At 43.4% G+C, this 18500-nt stretch overlaps 1 protein-coding gene across 2 annotated transcripts in view; it reads right to left on the bottom strand.

Moving 5' to 3' along the window:
• IQGAP1 (IQ motif containing GTPase activating protein 1) overlaps positions 1 to 18500 on the bottom strand; it is a 178745-nt gene that overhangs the window by 41656 nt on the left and 118589 nt on the right. For both annotated transcript variants that reach the window (XM_050967187.1, XM_050967188.1), the window contains exons 25-29: positions 18171 to 18334; positions 16546 to 16770; positions 9561 to 9701; positions 9385 to 9469; positions 6229 to 6461 (exon numbers count right to left, since the gene is read on the bottom strand). In XM_050967187.1, coding sequence (XP_050823144.1) covers positions 6229 to 6461; positions 9385 to 9469; positions 9561 to 9701; positions 16546 to 16770; positions 18171 to 18334 — 848 coding nt within the window. The remainder of the gene's footprint in view (positions 1 to 6228; positions 6462 to 9384; positions 9470 to 9560; positions 9702 to 16545; positions 16771 to 18170; positions 18335 to 18500) is intronic.

The raw sequence follows: 18500 nt of genomic DNA, 5'->3' as shown, positions 1-18500 counted from the left end.
CCAGATGAGTATGAGAGCAAAGCCCTGAGAGTGATGACCAAGACCTGTCCTATAGCAGTTCGTGCTGAATTTGCTGTTTATGTGGGAGGTGAAGAAGTCTTTGGTACATATCCTCCATCAGTTGAAAATGGCGCAAAGTATGGAGTCATGGAGTTCACATTCATAGTCAATTGCAAACTGCCTGCTTAGCGAGTCCACAATCACATTGTGTGTCCCTGGGAGATAGGCTGCAGACAAGAGGATATGGTGGGTGATGCACCAATTCCAGAGATTGACCACTCCTGCACATAGAGCAGTTGATCTCATGCCCTTGTTTGTTGATGTAGACAACAGTGGTGGTATTATCCAACATGATAAGAACATGATGGGAACAGCTGAACGGGAGAAAAGCTTGGTATGCTCTTCTTACAACTCGGAGTTCCAGGATGTTGATGTGCCTCCTGAATTCCCAAGGAGTCCATGCTTCCTGTGTTATGTGATTGCCTATATGTGCTCCCCTGCCTACAAGGGATGCATCAATGATCATCTTGTCTGGGGAGGAGGAGAGGAAGGGAACCCCTGTGCAGACATGACATGGGTCCATCCACGATCAGAGGGATGACAGCACCCTGGGGAGGACTGTCAACATGAGGTCCATGGTGTGATGTTTGGGCAAGTAAACATATCTGGAGGCAGTGAAGATGGAGCTGAGCAAAGGTGGTGACTTATGTACACAAACCATGTGGCCCAGGAGGGACAGACAAGCCCTGGCCGGGACATAAGGATTGTTGTTGATGTGAGTTATGAGTTCTCACAGTGTCTGGAACCTGTTACCTGGTAGATAAGCCCATGCTGTGACTGAGTTGATGGTGAGACAAAACAAGATTCAAGGGATGAAAAAAGGTCAAGCAGCTTGAAAGTTGAAACTTGGGCTTTGTGTCTGGACTGTGCAACTAGGAGCCTGTGGGCCGGATGGATATCGATGTGAAAATAAGCGTCCTGCATATCAAGAGCTGTAAATCACATGCCTTTTTCTCGGGATGGGATGATTGCTGCCAGTGTGACCATATGAAACTTGGGCTTGCAAATGAAGTGGTTGAGGTGACAGAGGTCCAGAATTGGTCTCCACCCACCTTTCTTCTTGGGTATCAAGAAGTAAGGAGAATAGAACCCAGTTCCTTGATATTCTGGGGGAACGTGTTCTACCATTCCTCGTTGCACTAAGGAGTCCACCTCTTGGGTGAGGATGCTGTCAAGAGAGTGGTCCATGAGGAATGACTGGGGGGCTCTGGAGGAGGTAGCATGATGAATTTGATTGTATAGTGATGATGGATTATGTTCAGCACCCATTTGTCAACTGTTATCACACTCCAAGCTTGAAAAGAGTGTGGTAGATGATTCCCTAAAGGAGGTAGAATGGTTGTAAGGTGGTAGGCAAGGTGGTTGGCAGCTCTTGAGGTTGACTCAGAAATATCTTTTAGTTGTGGATTGCAGCTGCAAGGTGGAAGTGTGTGAAGGGGGGGGGTCTCAGAGGGTGGGATCTCGGGGTCTTGTGTCACTTCCTTGGCAGCTTATAAGGTCGCTGATGGTAAAATTGGAGGGGTCAGTAGCATTGAGTGGGTGGTGGGTGATGGAACTTGCACTTCAGAGCAGGGGTGTAAATATGCAGAGAGTGAAGGGTTGGTCTGGAGTCCTTGAGGGCACATAGGCAAGCATCCATCTTTTGATTAAAAAGATGGGGCTCATCAAAGGGGAGGTATTCAATAGTGTTCTGCACCTCCCAAGGGAAATCGGAGGAGTGGAGCCATGATTCCCTAAGAATAACTATAGCCATAACCATAGCTTTGGAAGAGGTTTCTGCTGCATCCATCGCCAGTTGGAGTGTTGTTCTGGCCACCAGTTTCCCTGTCGTAATCATTGCCTGGAAACAAGTCCAGTCTTGTTGTGGGAGTCAGTCAGCAAATTCCTTCAGTCTGCTGTAATTCAGGAAATCGTATTTGGCCTGATAGTTCGAAATCCTGAATTGGAGACTGGCAGAGGACAGAACCTTATACCCCAAAAGGCCCAAGCGCTTGCCCTCTTTCTTGGATGGTGTGGAGCACAGGTGTTGTTGTTTGGCTGTTTGGACCACCAGAGAGTTCGGGAGAGGGGGGTGAGAAGAAAAACTCAGACCCCTTAGCCAGAGCATAATATATTTTTTATGCCCCTCTGAGTGTGGACCTGCATATGGTTGGTGTGTGCCATACTGTTTCGGCTGGATCAAGAATGGCATTGTTAACTAGACAATGTGATGCTGATGAGTGGAGGATATCGAGGAATTTATGCTGGGTATCCTGAATTTCCTCTAGGGGAATGTGGAGTTTCCCTGCAACTCTATGCAGTAGAACTATAGGGTTAGAAGGGACTGAAAAGGTCATCTAGTCTAACCTCTGGCCAAGATGCAGGACTTGTAGTTTCTGAAATTGCCTAAAGTTGTCCGGAGCCAAAGGGGATGCTGTAGCCACTGCTCCATATAGTGAAGAGGAGGGGAATCTCTCCAGTTCTGGTGGCACCCAAGATGGGCTGAGGGGTTCCTCCTCCAGCAATGGATCCAAATGCCTGCTAGAAGGAGCCCTCAATGGGGAGGCAGGTGAAGGCTCCCTTGTGGATCTGCCAGATTCTGAGGGGGGGTATTGGGACAAGGACTCCCAATAAAGCCAGCAGTCTGGATCCCGAGGGTCTTGAAGTGGTCCCCATGGCATAGGAAACCGGTGGCTCCATGGTGGTTGGAGAGGAGGTTATTGTCAAGATCTGGACCGCCTTTGTAAGTACATGTCCGGTTGGCACAACACTGATAATCCCTCTCCAGTGTACGACCTATCAGAGAATGAGAAGACGACTCTAGTTTCATCAGCGGTACCGTCGAGCCAGTGGGAGTTCACAAACCATCGAAGCAGGACGTGAGGGGTCTCACAATAGTTTCATATCATGAGGGGAAGAAATAGTCTCCCTAGAGGTAGTGGGTCCCAACAAATGCAGTGATCCTGGTTTTGCTAAAGCAAAGACATCCTGGAGTTCAAACGCCTTTCCCAATCTCCCTGGTGTTCAGGGTACCCTCTTCTTTACTTGGAACTAGTGGTGGTGCTGTGGACTTCCCCGGAGTGGGCAGATCCTGCATCTTATGGGAAGCCAGTGTTGATGGAACTGTGTTCCAGTACCTGGGACCGCCGGATCCCCTTGCTTGTGGGACTTTTTGTTCTGTCTACGTGGTTTAGAGTGCACTCTGTATCCATGGCTCGAACTAGTGGAAAAAGCATCCACATTCTTAGTTTTTGAGGAAGACTTATTCCCATGCTTATGGGTATGCTTCCATACCTTCTGAGGAGGCTCCAGCATGGGGTCCATAATGGTGGTACCACTGGTGCTGGATTCAGTCTTGGTAGCAGGAGGTGCACTCTTCGCTGTTTCAGGCCGATGGAGACTTCACGGAGACTTCAATAAGGTGCTTCTGAAGGCACAGAGCACAGCTTTCTCAGGTACAGCTGGGGAAGGACTAGCCGATACTACACCTGGATGCAATGTGGGCTTCTTGCAAGCGGTAGAGACAGCATTGGTGTTCATTGCTGACCAAGAAATGCAGGCAGGAGGCACAGAGTTTCAAGCCTGGGGTCCTGGGCATAGTACGGCACCCATGCGAGGGTATGGGGGGAGGCAGGGGAGAGGGTAGACAAATAAACCCTAATCACTAAAACTACAAGAACTATGATAAAACAGCTATAAAGTACTATAAAACTCTACAATTCTAAGAACTATTTACAACAATGTATTTAAAGGTGCGTCAGAGACGAGGACACTGCTGAAAGTTCTGACTCAGACCATGCGGCGGTGAGAAGGAACTGGAGACACTGTCAGTCCACTCTATCACATGAGATGAAACAACGAGGCAAGCCAGGGCGCATGCATGAACCAGTGAACACTATTTTCAAAATCTCTGGCTTCAGGAGCATGGTGTGCATGCATAAACCCCTCAGTGGAATACAACAGGGACAATCACTTGAAGAAGAAGGTGGTGGGTCAACTTTAGTACATGATGTGAAGGTACATAGGATATGCTAATGTGTTTTCCCCAGTATCTGCAGGACAGGTGCTACCCTGCATCTCTAGTGGCCCTGTTTACACATCCAACGGGAAGAGAAATTCTGTGGTCATGAATCTGAAGAAAGCAGAGGCAGTCTGGTTCTATCAGATATTATTATAGGAGAAGGAAATGTGACCCCTATATTTCAGTTGTCTAGCACTTTCCATTATAAAAAATGGTAATCCTTTCTTGAAGAGCTTTAACACTACCACAGTGTGTAGAAAGATGACAGGGGACAGTTCTGGTGCCAGGGAGGTGCCTTTTATTGACCTGTAAATGTGTTCAGATTTGGCAGAGTTATACATTGTTGAAAATCATCATTGCTCATCTGTATTTCACAGTACAGCTTGAATTTGGCTTGTGCTAACACTCCTCAAGATTCCATTAGTACTGTACACAAACAGTGTCCCAGTGCCTCACTTCAGTACTCCACACACAGAATAGAATGTCTGGGGGGACACATTCAAAAAAATAATTGATCATCTATTCTTTTCTTCCTCTGATGCCTCCCATCAAAATACCTTTTTGTCTACAGTAAGGTGTACTGTACTGGGAGCCAGGAGATCAAAAGTTCTAGACTGACTTCTGAGTGGTATTAATTCTGTACTCTTCATAACTCTTATTAAGCAAGGCCTCATAAATAGACAGATTACTGAAATTGACAACACAACCCAAATCTCTAATATGCCAATCCCAAATCCCATCCATTTAGCCACATTGCCTCTCAGAAAAAACCTGCCAGATATTTGTCCTTGGCTATGTGGTCTGTAAAATGGGGCTACTCATTCATCTCCCCATAGGAATTAAGCATCTGCCTCTAATGGCTGGTTCACATAGGATAATGGACTGTTCTGGTAGCCAGCTAGTGCAGTTATGTCTGCACAGAAAGAGGGAGTCTGTGGTGCCATGCTTCAGGTTAAGGAGTCCAAGCTGATGATGCATAATAGGAGTGGCCTTCACAGTTACAGAGAACAGAATTTGTGTTCGCCGTTTTCCTTTAAAAAAATATCCACCTAGGACAGGGGTCCCCAATGCGGTGCCCGCGGGCGCCACGGCGCCCATGGGGGCATCTAAATGCACCTGCGTCCTGGCCAGTGGTTGAGCATCTGCCAAAATGCCACCGAAATTCGGGGACCACTGACCTAGGATATTACATACACTAAAAATGTTAATAAGGTTGCAAAGTCAAGCACTCAAAAGTCAGGAAATGCTATGCTACAATTAAGTAGTCTTACTTTATCTTCCTTCTGCATTGTGATACAGTCTTTAATTACATGAACACATGCTATTTTCCACTAGACCACTCCTGTATTCAGGGCACGTTTCTTTTTATCTTCACTGATTATTTACTGTATGGCCCCATGCCTTAGTTACGCTGTCCAAACCCTGTAATGAATATAAATTAAATTTCCTCATGGGCTTTATGGTGCTCATTCCCATAATATCAGAGTGCTTCACAAATATTAGTGATTTTATCTTCACAACTCTCCTGCAAGATAGGAGAGTATTATTATTCCATTTTATTGGCAGGAAAATTGAAACAGGACAACAAAGTGACTTCCCTAATGCCACAAAGTGAATCACTGGTAGAGGTAGGATTACAATTCAGGTTCTCCTGACTGCCAACGGTGCTCATTACTTCCTCACATGATAAGGCAGTGTGGTCTGAAGGGGTCATATGGAAAAACTGTACATGATCATGTAATACAAGACAGTATCATAAATAAATACACACAAGGGCAATGTTAATTGTAGCATCTCCTAACTTTAGAGTGCTTGATCTTTAAACCTTAATAACATACTTATAACCTAATTTGCTGTATATAGTATATAATCTATAACACAAATAAAAGCTTTGTGTAATGGCAGTTAAGTCTGATTCAGGGCACAATTTTCTGACCCACTCCTTTAAAAGAAAGGAAATGGCAAGTTAAGGGAAGAGGTTCCAGCATTTCTTGCCACCTTCAGGGTGCCTTGATCCAGACCTTCAAATGCAATCACTGACATTTTCAACAGACTGCACATTTAAGAGACTAAACCAGTTCAAATTCAGCAGGTAGCCCAAAAATTACCTTTATTTATTTGCAATATGGCCCTTCTTACTTCCTAGCCTATTAGCTGGGATCTCCTACCTGAATTTCTGATAGGACTGGGAGAGATATTCATTAATGATGCTTAGGTGAGCATTGTCTCCCATGAACATCTTATTGGATGCAGCATGTTGTAACATCTTTGCAATGGAACCAAGGTTTCTGCGCTGGTCTGTAGTCAGCTGACCTCCAGCTGAAAGGTCAATGATGTCAAATGCATCTGGAGCAACAATAGCTGGGTTCATGTAGCGATAATACAGTAAGTTGCCAACGATCTGGGAAAAGTTGAGCAGAGAAGTATGTCAAGAGGCAGTGACACAGGCTCTGGTTGGGCTCTGTATACTCTGCTTTGACAAATTATTATTATTTGCATCAGACACAGGCTCCAGTTCAGGATTGAAGCCTTACTATATTGGGTGCTCTGCATACATACTCTAGCAGATAGCCCCTGCCCCCAAAGAATTTACATATTATATAGGAATAAGATGCAATAGGGTGTTAATCATGATGGAAGCGGGAAGGAGAAGACAAAGGCACTAGCAACAGCAAGGCAAAGTTGCAGATATTCTTAACTAAATGTAAAATTTGTAGGCTATAATTTTTTTAAAATTTTATAAATAAGATATATGAATAAGTGCTATTAATGAGTTACTAATAGGCTGCTTATATAGTCATTATTGATGCAGTGTTGTTGTAGCCATGTCCCAGGATATTAGAGAGACAGGATAGGCAAGGTAATATCTTTTATTGGACCAACACTTCTGTTCCAAACCTTGCCTCCCTCACTAACGGAAGTTGGTTCAATAAAAGATATTACTTCACCCACCTTGTCCCTTTAAATGGTTAAGATAATAGAAGTGACACTTAAAGGATCTGTGTAAACTGATTTGGGGAAGGTTTTCCATGCATAAAGGGCAGCATGGAAGAAGGCACGAAGGTGCTTGTAAGAAAAGTTAGCAAAAAAGTGAATGCCATCAATGGCAGAACAAAAGAATGGTGAGATGGGACAAGTAGGGGGAGTAAAATTGAGGAGAACCTTGAAGGCAAGGACCAAAGTTTGCATTTAATGTGGTGGAGACAGGAAGTCAGTGGACAGATTTGACAAGTAGTAATACTGGTGAGAAACGTATACTAATTTTCACACACTCCCTTCAGAATAATTCCTGAAGAAATCAACTGAAATTTTCCATAGAGATCTCTCAAGATAACCATGAATTAGCCAAACTGAGAAACCATTTCAACTCAGATGCCAGAAAAGTGAGAAAAGAAGATACTAGAAGGACCACTTGGTGAATTAGATTTTTACTATACAATACCAGGTTAAACGTAAAACAGCTAAAACCCTCAGAAAATGAAGACAATAGTTAATAAATATGTTGTCCATGTACTCATATGCTTCCTTCTATCTTCATGTGACATTTAGCCAAAGATATTCCAGGGAAAGGGAGTTAAGACCCCACTAGCTATCCTGGAGCTGTATTCTCACAGTGTGTTCTGTGGCCTTCTGGTGAGCCAAGGAACATTTCTGGTTGTTGTGGAGTCTTGTCATACATCATCATCTCCTGATTCCAAGTGCTTCGATGTATGGAAGAGTCCAGATGCCTGAACAAACAGTGAAATCAGGGAGTAACCAGCTTAACACTTCTACATTAGAACCACTTTCATGGGTCAGACACACCAGTGGAACTTTTAAAAATAAAAGTACTTGGCATTATTTTTTCATGTAAGCAACTGCTGTAGGTACACCAGGCTGCTGTGTGATCATTAAAGATAGTGAGGGCTGCAAACCTGGGAATGGAAAATGTGTCTGAGAGACATCCTCTTTATTAATACACGACCAAACTAAGAAAAAAAAAGGAGAACTTTGTTATATGGGGCTACTTCTGTTCTTAAACATCTATTAATCGTATGTGAGCATTAAGTCTACCACTGTAGCTTTGACTTTGCCATCTTTACAACTATATTGTTTCTACAGAGAGCAGGTTTAGGAAAGCCTAGGGAAAGTTGCAGCTTTCTCTCTAAATTTACAGTTGGAAAAAAAAGTTAAATCACCTGCACAGAAAGTCTAGAATCGATGCTTCAGTGTGGGAAAGCACAGAACTAGAAGAGAGAAGAAAACAGCATTCAGATTTTTTTTTATAAAGTAGGAACAGAGCAGTTTAAAGAGATACTATCAGGTATGCTATGCTCTAAACCAGGGATCGGAAACCTTTGGCACGCAGCCTGTCAGGGAAATCCGCTGACAGGCTGGGACGGTTTGTTTACCTGCAGCGTCCGCAGGTTCGGCCGATTGCAGCTCCCACTGCCCGTAGTTCGGTGTTCCAGGCTAATGGGGGCTGTGGGAAGCGGCGGCCAGCACTTCCCTTGGCCCGCGCTGCTTCCTGCAGCCCCCATTTGCCTGGAACAGCGAACCACGGCCAGTAGGAGCTGCGATCGGCCAAAACTGTGGATACTGCAGGTAAACAAACTGTCCCAGCCTGCCAGCGGATTTCCCTGACAGGCTGCATGCCAAAGGTTGCCTATCCCTGCTCTAAACTTCGAGTTTGTTAATTAAAAAGGGGTTCATGGAAATAAAAATGTTTTCATTATTATTATTTCTTAATTTCAGCAAAAGAGTTTTGGAATTTTAAATGTCTGTAAGACAAGCACTGCCACATTCATTCAATATTGAATGAAAACCAGAATGTGATACTAATTAGACAGTAACAACAGAAATGGTGAAAAGTGATGTAGTATATCCTTCTATTGAAATACGGGTGCTATTAGTAACACAGGTAAGGATATCGGAATTTTAATATACATTTTTAACCTGATATTGTCTCTTTAAGAAAGAAAGATCGCGCTGTGATTGCTTCAGTAAAAACAAAGATTCACTTACTGGCAGAAACTGTACAGCAGGTCAAAGAAACTTGAAGGATCAAATGCCCAAAGGAAATTAAAAACAAGGCAGAAGCGACAGGATCCCTCCTTCTAAGCCCTGTACCATACACAATAACATTCACACACAACACAAAAGTCAGCTGGAATAGTTTATGTCCTTAATGAGAAAGCACTAAAATCTAAAAGATCATGCACATATTCCAGGGAGCAGGATGAAACATAGATGTGTCTGCAATAGCCAGGCTGGCTCTGGGTCTGATTTGCAATCATACACACTACTCTTTGCCAAGAGGAGGGCAAAGGTATTGAAGTCCTTACCTTCAGCAACTCATCCTCACCAGCATCAGGAAATTTCTCATGTAGTGAATCTTTCAGAACCTTGGCAATGAAGCGCATACCATAACTGTGAAAGAAACAAGAGAGCAAGCAAGACTCTGTGAGCATGAAATCAACAAGAGTTTTCAGAAAGCAACGGTGCAGCTCATTGTACTCACGGGATTTTATCCACTGAGCTGACGATGGCTGACAAAAACTTGTCTGTCACTGTCCGCATGTTTTTGATGGATGCATCTAGGCGTGTCCTCACCTCTTCATGAGCCAGGGCTTGCTCAGGTGTAACATCATATGGCAACTTACTGTTAGACAAAACCCACAAGTGAATGAGGCCTGAGCATTCCTTTCAACGAGGTGGTTGGCTGTCCTGTTTCCAACTATCAACTTGAACTGAAAACTGCCATTTAGCCCTAATTTTCTTGGCTGGTAAGAAAATACGGTTACTTATCTCAAAGAATACTACAGTTACAGCAGGGTGTGTTGGCCACACAGATTCAACTCTGTCCCCCAGGAGCAAGATATTGACGTCTTTTTAATAGCAGTGTCTGCTGGAGCCATGCCTGCGCCATTGGAGCCCTTGTGACCTCTGTAACTGAGGGTATCAGGGGTGCGGTAATGTTAAGCACCTCTCTGTTTCTTCATCAAGTGTCAAGACCTGGAATTAATGGTTGTATGGGTGTTAAGTGCTGCTGTACAGACCAAACAGAAAACCATCTAATTTACACTCGTAAGCTTGTCTCATGGACTGCTTCCTGCTCTGAGGTAAGATGTAAAGGACTGCTGTCAAGCAACTCTTCTTGGTGGACATCAGCCAGCCAGCATCCAGGCTGCCAAGTGCAGCAACTCTGGCTCTGAATGCAGGAGCTTGACATTGTTCTATGAGAGCAGGCCAGGCAGAATTAGTAAAGTGATTAGCCCCTAAAGCATCATCATCATCAGGTCTGAGTACCAGAACTGTTTGGCCAAGCTGGAGCTATTAGGATTATAGTCCCCAAGTTATGTCTGAGCTTTGCAGGACCCTGTGGATCACAGGTATCAGTGGAAAAGAATATATGAGGATTAGGGCCCATAGGATGACAAAAGCATCTGTGAGGGATCCTGGACTCCCACCTCCTCTGAGCAGAACCTCTGGCATTCATTGTTGTGGCACATTGCAAACAAAACTATCATCAAGTATCCCCACTGGCAAAAGATTGTCCGGAGGCCTGAGGGACTACTTGCCGCTCTCAGAAAGGTCTCTGCTGAGCTGGTCCCCCAGGTTCTTGAAGATGGAGAGATACCATGGTGACCTGGTGCTGAATACTCTCTGACCACAGACTCATGGCTTCTTGACACAGGGCAGCTGATGTAATCATGGAATCACATAAGTGTAGGATTGAAAGGGACCTCAAACAGGTCATCTAGTCAAGTCGCCTGCATTCAAAGCAGGACTAAGTAATAACTAAACCACTCCTGACAGCTGTTTGTCTAATCCGTTCTTAAAAACCTCCAGTTATGAAGATTCTACAACCTTCCTAGCCAATATGTTCCAGAGCTTAACTACCCTGACCGTTAGGAAGATTTTCCTAATGTCCAACTAAATCTCCCTTGCTGCAATTTAAGCCCATTGCTTCTTGTCCTATCCTCAGAGGTTAACAATTTGTCACCCTCCTCCTTGTAACAACCTTTCATATACTTAAACTGTTATGTCCCCCGAGTCTTCTCTTCTCCAGACTAAGCAAACCCATTTTTTTCAATCTTTCCCTATTGGTCATGTTTTCTAAACTTCTAATCATTTTTGTTGCTCACCACTGGACTTTCTCCAATTTGTCCACATCTTTCTGAAATGTAACGCCCAGAACTGGACACTATGCTCCAGCTGAGGCCTTATCAGCATGGAGTAGATTGGAAGAATTACTTCTCGTGTCTTGCTTACAACACTTCTGCTAATACATCCAGAATGATGTCTGCTTTTTTTTTTTTGCAAGAGTGTTACACTGCTGACTCATATTTAACCTGTGGTCCACTCTGACCCCCCAATCCCTTTCCACAACATTCCTTCCTAGGCAGTCATTTCCCATTTTGTATGTGTGCAACTGACTGTTCCTTCCTAAATGGAGTACTTTGCATTTGTCCTTATTGAATTTCATCCTATTTCCTTCAGGCCATTTCTCCAGTTTGTCCAGATCATTTTGAATTTTATTTCTGTCCTCCAAAGCACAACCCCTCCCAGCTTGGTATCATCAGCAAACTTTATAAGTGTACTCTCTATGCCATTATCTACATAATTGAGGAAGATATTGAACAGAACCAGACCTAGGACTGATCCCTGTGGGATCCTACTTGATATGTCCTTCCAACTTAGCTGTGAACTACTGATAACTACTCTCTGAAAACATTTTTCCAACCCATTATGCACCCACCTTATAGTAGCTCCATCTAAGCTGTATTTCCCCAATTTGTTTATGAGAAGGTCACGCAAGACAGTATGGCTACGTCTATACTGAGCTCTCCCAGCGACAAAATAAAACCACCACCAATGAGGGGCGGTAGCTTCATTGCCGGGAGAGCATCTCTCGCCGAAAAAGCGCTGTCCACACTGTCGCTTTTCATCATTAAAACTTCTGTTGTTTTTTTTCACATCCCCCGAGTGACAAAAGTTTTAGTGACAAAAGTGCAGCGTAGACATAGCCTTTCAAAAGCCTTACTAAAATCAAGATAAACCACATCTACTGCTTCACACACACACACTCCCACCCACAAGGCTTGTTACCCTGTTAAAGAAAGCTATTAGGTTGGTTTGACAGGATTTGTTTTTGACAAATCCATGTTGACTGTTAATAATCACCTTATTATCTTCTGGGTGCGTGCAAACTGAATGCTTGATTATTTGCTCCATTATCTTTCCAGGTACTGAGGTTAAGCTGACTGGTCTGTAATTCTCCAGGTGGTCCTTATTCCCCTTTTTTATAGATTGGCACTATATTTGCCCTCTTCCAGGACTCTGAAATCTCTCCCATCTTCCATAAATTTTCAAAGATAATTGCTAATGGCTCAGATATCTCCTCAGTCAGCTCCTTGAGTATTCTAGGATGCATTTCATCAGGCTCTGCTGACTTGAAGATGTCTCTTTGAAAAACCGCCAACTCTCTTGAACTGTTTTTTCCCCTTAGACTTGCTTCTCATGGGATCTTACCTATCAACTCTCTGAGTTTGCCAGCATCTACCATTATCATTTTCGGCTGTTTTCCCTCCTATCACTCCATAGAATCATGAACTCTATAATTTCATGATCACTTTCACCGAAGCTGCCTTCCACTTTCAAATTCTCAAACAGTTTCTCCCTATTTGTCAAAATCAAACCTAGAATAGTCTCTCCCCTAGTTGCTTTCTCCACCTTCTAAAATAAAAAAAAATCTTCAATACATTCTAAGAACTGCTTGAATAATCTGTGCCCTGCTGTATTATTTTGCCAAACAGATTGCTGGGTAGTCAAAGTCCCCCATCACCACCAAGTCCTGTGCTTTGGATGATTTTATTAGTTGTTTAAATAAAGCCTCAACCATCTCTTTTACTGGGCTAGGTGATCTACAGTAGATCCCTATCATGATATCACCCTTGTTTTTTATCCTTTTTATTCTTACCCAGAGAGTTTCACCAAGTGCATTGCTGTGGTATAGTCTGGAGACCCCGAAAGAGCAGTAAGAATGCCCTTCATGCCAACTAAATAGCTTGGAGTTGCAGCACACTGAGACACTGGGATATCTGAGAGCCAACCATTTCCTCCAAATCTGAAGTTGGTCAAACTCTGAACAGAGGGATTCACAAATTCATATCTTTCAAGGCCAGAAGAGACCACTGTAATCATCTAGTCCCACCTCCTGTAGAACACAGGCCAGGGACTTAGAGGACCTGTCTCCTATCAGGAGCGTGAGAGCTACATCTTTCCTGGTCCTTAGTATGGGTCTCCTTACAGCTTCTGTTCTGCTTCGAAGTGGAAGCTGCCAAAGAACAGGGCTTGTGAGTACCCCTTGGGCTTGGGATAACAAGATGGCTCACAGAGGCATTGGAGGAGGCTGGGAGAAGGTGGTCTCTCAGCAAATGGGGTCAGTCAAGCGATGCTTGCATTGAAGTCTCCAGCAGACATACCACTGCTGAATCATAGGAGGGGCAGATCTTGAATCTTGAAGCTTTGCCTTCAGCCATTTTGGCCACATGGATTAGGGTGTGTGTGTGTCTCTAGCTTTGTACAGGCAGGAGATAGGGTACTTCAGGAGAGAAACTGTATCAATTCTTTATTACCATAGTGTACATCTATCTAAATTTTATTTATTCATTTATTTATCACCAACAAGTATGCTAACTAACTAACAACTGTAGTTATGGAATTAGAATATCTAAGAAATCTTTTGCAGGTTGAAGAGATGTGGATATTGCAGGGTTCCATCTCAAGAGTGGTAAGAAGGAAGTGAGAGGCAATTGAGGCTGCCCCACCCCTTATATCCTCTGCTACAGAAGTCAAGAGTTCCCAGCACATAGCCCCAGTGGACACTGCTGTTCAAAATCAGAGGGGTAGCTGTGTTAGTCTGGATCTGTAAAAGCAGCAAAGAATCCTGTGGCACCTTATAGACTAACAGACGTTTTGGAGCATGAGCTTTCGTAGGTGAATACCTACTTCATCAGATGCATGCAGTGGAAATATCCAGGGGCAGGTATATATATGCAAGCAAGCTAGAGTTCATGAGGTTAGTTCAATCAGGGAGGATGAGGCCCTGTTCTAGCAGTTGAGGTGTGAAAACCAAGGGAGGAGAAACTGGTTTTGTAGTTGGCAAGCCATTCACAGTCTTTGTTTAATCCTGAGCTGATAGTGTCAAATTTGCAGATGAACTGAAGCTCAGCAGTTTCTCTCTGAAGTCTGGTCCTGAAGTTTTTTTGCTGCAGGATGGCCACCTTAAGGTCTGCTATAGTGTGGCCAGGGAGGTTGAAGTGTTCTCCTACAGGTTTCCGTATATTGCCATTCCTAATATCTGATTTGTATCCATTTATCCTTTTCCGTAGAGACTGTCCAGTTTGGCCGATGTACACAGCAGAGGGGCATTGCTGGCATATGATGGCGTATATTACATTGGCGGACATGCAGGTGAATGAACCGGTGATGGTGTGGCTGATCTGGTTAGGTCCTGTGATGGTGTCGCTGGTGTAGATATGTGGGCAGAGTTGGCATCGAGGTTTGTTGCATGGATTGGTTCCGGAGCTAGAGTTACTACGGAGCGGTGTGGTGAGAATATGTTTCAGGTTGGCAGGTTGTCTGTGGGCGAGGACTGGCCTGCCACCCAAGGCCTGTGAAAGTGTGGGATCATTGTCCAGGATGGGTTGTAGATCCCTGATGATGCGTTGGAGGGGTTTTAGCTGGGGACTGTATGTGATGGCCAGTGGAGTCCTGTTGAGCACAGCTTCAGTTCATCTGCAAATTTGACACCATCAGCTCAGGATTAAACAAAGACTGTGAATGGCTTGCAAACTACAAAACCAGTTTCTCCTCCCTTGGTTTTCACACCTCAACTGCTAGAACAGGGCCTCATCCTCCCTGACTGAACTAACCTCATGATCTCTAGCTTGCTTGCATATATATATACCTGCCCCTGGATATTTCCACTACATGCATCTGATGAAGTAGGTATTCACCTACGAAGGCTCATGCTCCAAAATGTCTGTTAGTCTGTAAGGTGACACAGGATTCTTTGCTGCTTTTACTGTTCAAAAGAATTTGATCTCATGTGCATAGAGCACATGTGCACTCAGAGGAATATATATGTGGACAATAACTCAAAGGAGGACTGGGCTCCTGCTCTCCCTTTCGGTAGCGGAAGAGCTGGGGATTTCTTGGTAGTACCCTCTCTTTCCTTTTCTTTGGACATAGTGAGAAAATAATGCAGAATCCTTTTGCAGAGCGTGCACGCAGATTGAGTAAGAAGAGGTGCTTTAGTCAATTCCCCTTCAGAGCCCAGACAAGTGAGCAGAGTGCTCATTTCAACAGCCAAACTGCTCAATGCTTGGATACAAACTGGAAAGTTGGGCAGTCTCTGGGGAACAGGTATAATACACTCTCTATGGAAAACAACGCTGAGTAAACAGGCATCTGTGTTTCGCACAAGATGAAGTTTCTGCATAGTCTTCAACTGAAGGTAGGGTGATTAAGCTGACAGCCCTTAGATGTTAGGGTCTGAGAGTACACTATAGGATGGTGTCAGCAGAAGGCCATCAACTCTGAAACTTAATCCCACCCTCAGTCTTAACATAGCCAGTGTTGGCTACCAGAGCATGCTACAAGACCTCTCTGTTTGGACAGGGTAAGGATTTCTGAGAGAGCAAACTCAGTTTGTACTGTCAGAGTATTTTAACTGTTGGCAACACTCAGTTTGAAATTTTCAGTATGTGTTTTTAAAAATAATCTCTATTTGAACCTATTCCAAGTTCTAGATGCATGCAATGATATGCACTGAGAGAAATAAAACAACAGGACTGCCTTAAAGAGTATCCAACATAAAGGGTTCCCCAATTCTGTTTATGTATCTGGATGCTATTGTAATTAAAAATAAACAATAGTACTAATAAAGAGAATTGCAACCCTTTGCCATTAACAAAATATAGATGGTCACTCTTATGGAGACTCCAAACAGTGCTTGTGTAACTGGCCCCCTTACTCAGAGAATCCTCATTATTCTAGGATAGGGAGGAGAAAGGATATCTGCTAAATTACTACAGAATTGCACACCACAGCATTTATTGTATGTATCTTACTTCAAATGCACACTATGCAACCAAAACTGACAAGAAGCTGACTCCTGATAACTTTCTTCATAGTCTCTTATAGCTCAGAAAGTACCCTTTAGATGCCTGATTAACCCTTTAAAGCAGGTGATGCCAAGGTCCATTTCCCTTTCCTGTAGGAAAGGTGAAAGCCTTTCTTGACACCTTAGATAGGTAGCCTGTTGGTTACATTCCATCATCTTTACAACTACCCAACAGGAATTGATTTGATGAGTCAAACATTCTTTAAACCCAGTGGAAACTGGGAAGAGAAACTCAGTGAGGCCAGAGAGGCAAAAAGCAGATAACGTAAGGCAGCTAAGAAGTAAAAAAGCAAGGTAGTAAGAGTTCCCACACCTGGCCTCTCCAGTTTGCGACTCCATCTGGTTAACCCAAGATTTGTAAATGTCCACAGGATCAGTTTTGATGTTGAGTGATTTGTCATCTATGATTTCCTTCACGACAGGTGCCAGGATCTGCCTCATTGCATTCTGGCCACGGGCACCACGGTTGAAACTTACCACCATTTTAATAACAGTGGGATTTCCAGTCACAATCTCCTGTATCTGATCTACTTTTGATCTGGAAGAGAATTAAAATGAATAAAAAACTAACTAGAAATAGTTTTACCAGTTATGCAACACTCACATTTCATGATGCATGCTTCTTAAGGCAAAATGTGTTAGTTTCATTTGTAAAGCTGGTGGATTTTGACAAAATTTCAATGAAACAAGTTACAACAAAGAGTGCATTAAGGAGATTCGTAGTGCTTGGCTCAGGTGTGCTAGGAGGCAGCATGGGGCACAAAATTTAGCACCTTCATCTAAAAAATGTAGCACAGCTGGCTGGTGCCTAGAATACCATTGCTTAGAGCTGTTACAGCACATTTTGCACTTCATTTTTAAAAACAACACAACACTTTAAAAACATTTTTGTAGGGAGAGAGAGAGAAAATGAGTGTGTTTTGGAGGGGGGAAGGAAAGATATGTATGGTATTCTTTCACTGTAAGAGACAGTTCATCATAGAAGACTAGGAGAAAAACTACATTTAGTGATAACATGACTCACTGAAAGGATGAAAACAACAAATTAACAGAAAAGTCTCCAGAGAGATAGTTTATATTTTTTTTCAGTGATGAGGCCCCAGCTGTGCACTGAGAGGAACTGGACTATGATGTAACATGACCACAAAGAATGTGCCGAGCCTGTGTCCACAAACTGACAGCCTATAAGAATATAAACTACTACAGCTTTATTGAGCTCTTGCATTCTCATTAGCTGTTGAAAATCCAGGACAAGCTGAGTTTGCACTTCAGTTTCTTACGACATGTCTACAAGGCAAGTTACTGTGCAGCAAGCCAGAGCACGAATCTATAGTGCACCAGATTGCCATGCAGTAACATCCTGTGTGATCACTGCTACAGCATAGTAAAAGTCCCGCAATGTGGTTTAGTATACTGCTGCAAAGCACAGTGTCCTCATAGCAGTGTACTGCATGGCAAGTTGGTGAACTGCAGATTCACACTCCAGCTTGCTGTGCAGTAACTTGTCATATAGACAAGTGCTTAGTTCTCCTGACTGTCCTTTTCCAAGCTCCTTATTGGCTTACAAAGCTGGAGCTACTCTAGGCACAACAGCAGTTTAAATCACTTTACATTGTGGTTACATGTTCTTCCAAAACACATTCATTTAGCCAGTTTTCCTCCTCAGAAAAGCAGATGCTTTTAATCTAAAATAAAATCATCCTAAAACCCAATGTAAAGAGGCTTGTTTTCTCCTCAATGGCTATTATTGAATAGCTCCTCTCCAAGCTAACAGATATTTCTTTGCACTTCAGGGAAAACCAGTTTCTGTCTAAGAATAATTTGGAGACTCAAGCATGAACAGGGATAAACAGTGTAGCAGAAGACATCAGGTGATAAATGACATCATAACAACGGTCCTTTAAGCCATCTGTATAGCAAGGCCATGGCAGCACATACTTGATTTCTTCCTGCAGTGCTGTCTGGAAAAGCCGAAGTAACAGATATTCTTCCCTCTGATTGGATGCATAGTTATACAGAGTGAAGATCACAGAATCCATAAACTTGGTGGATTTGTTCTGAGGCATCTGAAAAATCAGCTTGGCCAAGTAGGTGGGGTTAGTCTACAACAACAACAAAAAAAGGTTCAGCATTCATTCCCATAAAGGACAGGACAACTGGTGGCAATAGTGGGTCCAAAACACAATGCACAGGTGATGACTGATTCAAGACACAGGAGTCTCCATGGCCAGAGGCTGTCAAAATCTCTAAGCCTTAGGGGAGCTGCTT

The sequence above is a fragment of the Gopherus flavomarginatus genome, chromosome 9, assembly GCF_025201925.1.
Source record: "Gopherus flavomarginatus isolate rGopFla2 chromosome 9, rGopFla2.mat.asm, whole genome shotgun sequence".
NCBI classification, from domain to species: Eukaryota; Metazoa; Chordata; order Testudines; family Testudinidae; genus Gopherus; species Gopherus flavomarginatus.
The sequence above is the reverse complement of the archived record's forward strand: the minus strand, read 5'-3'. Positions and strand labels throughout refer to the sequence as shown.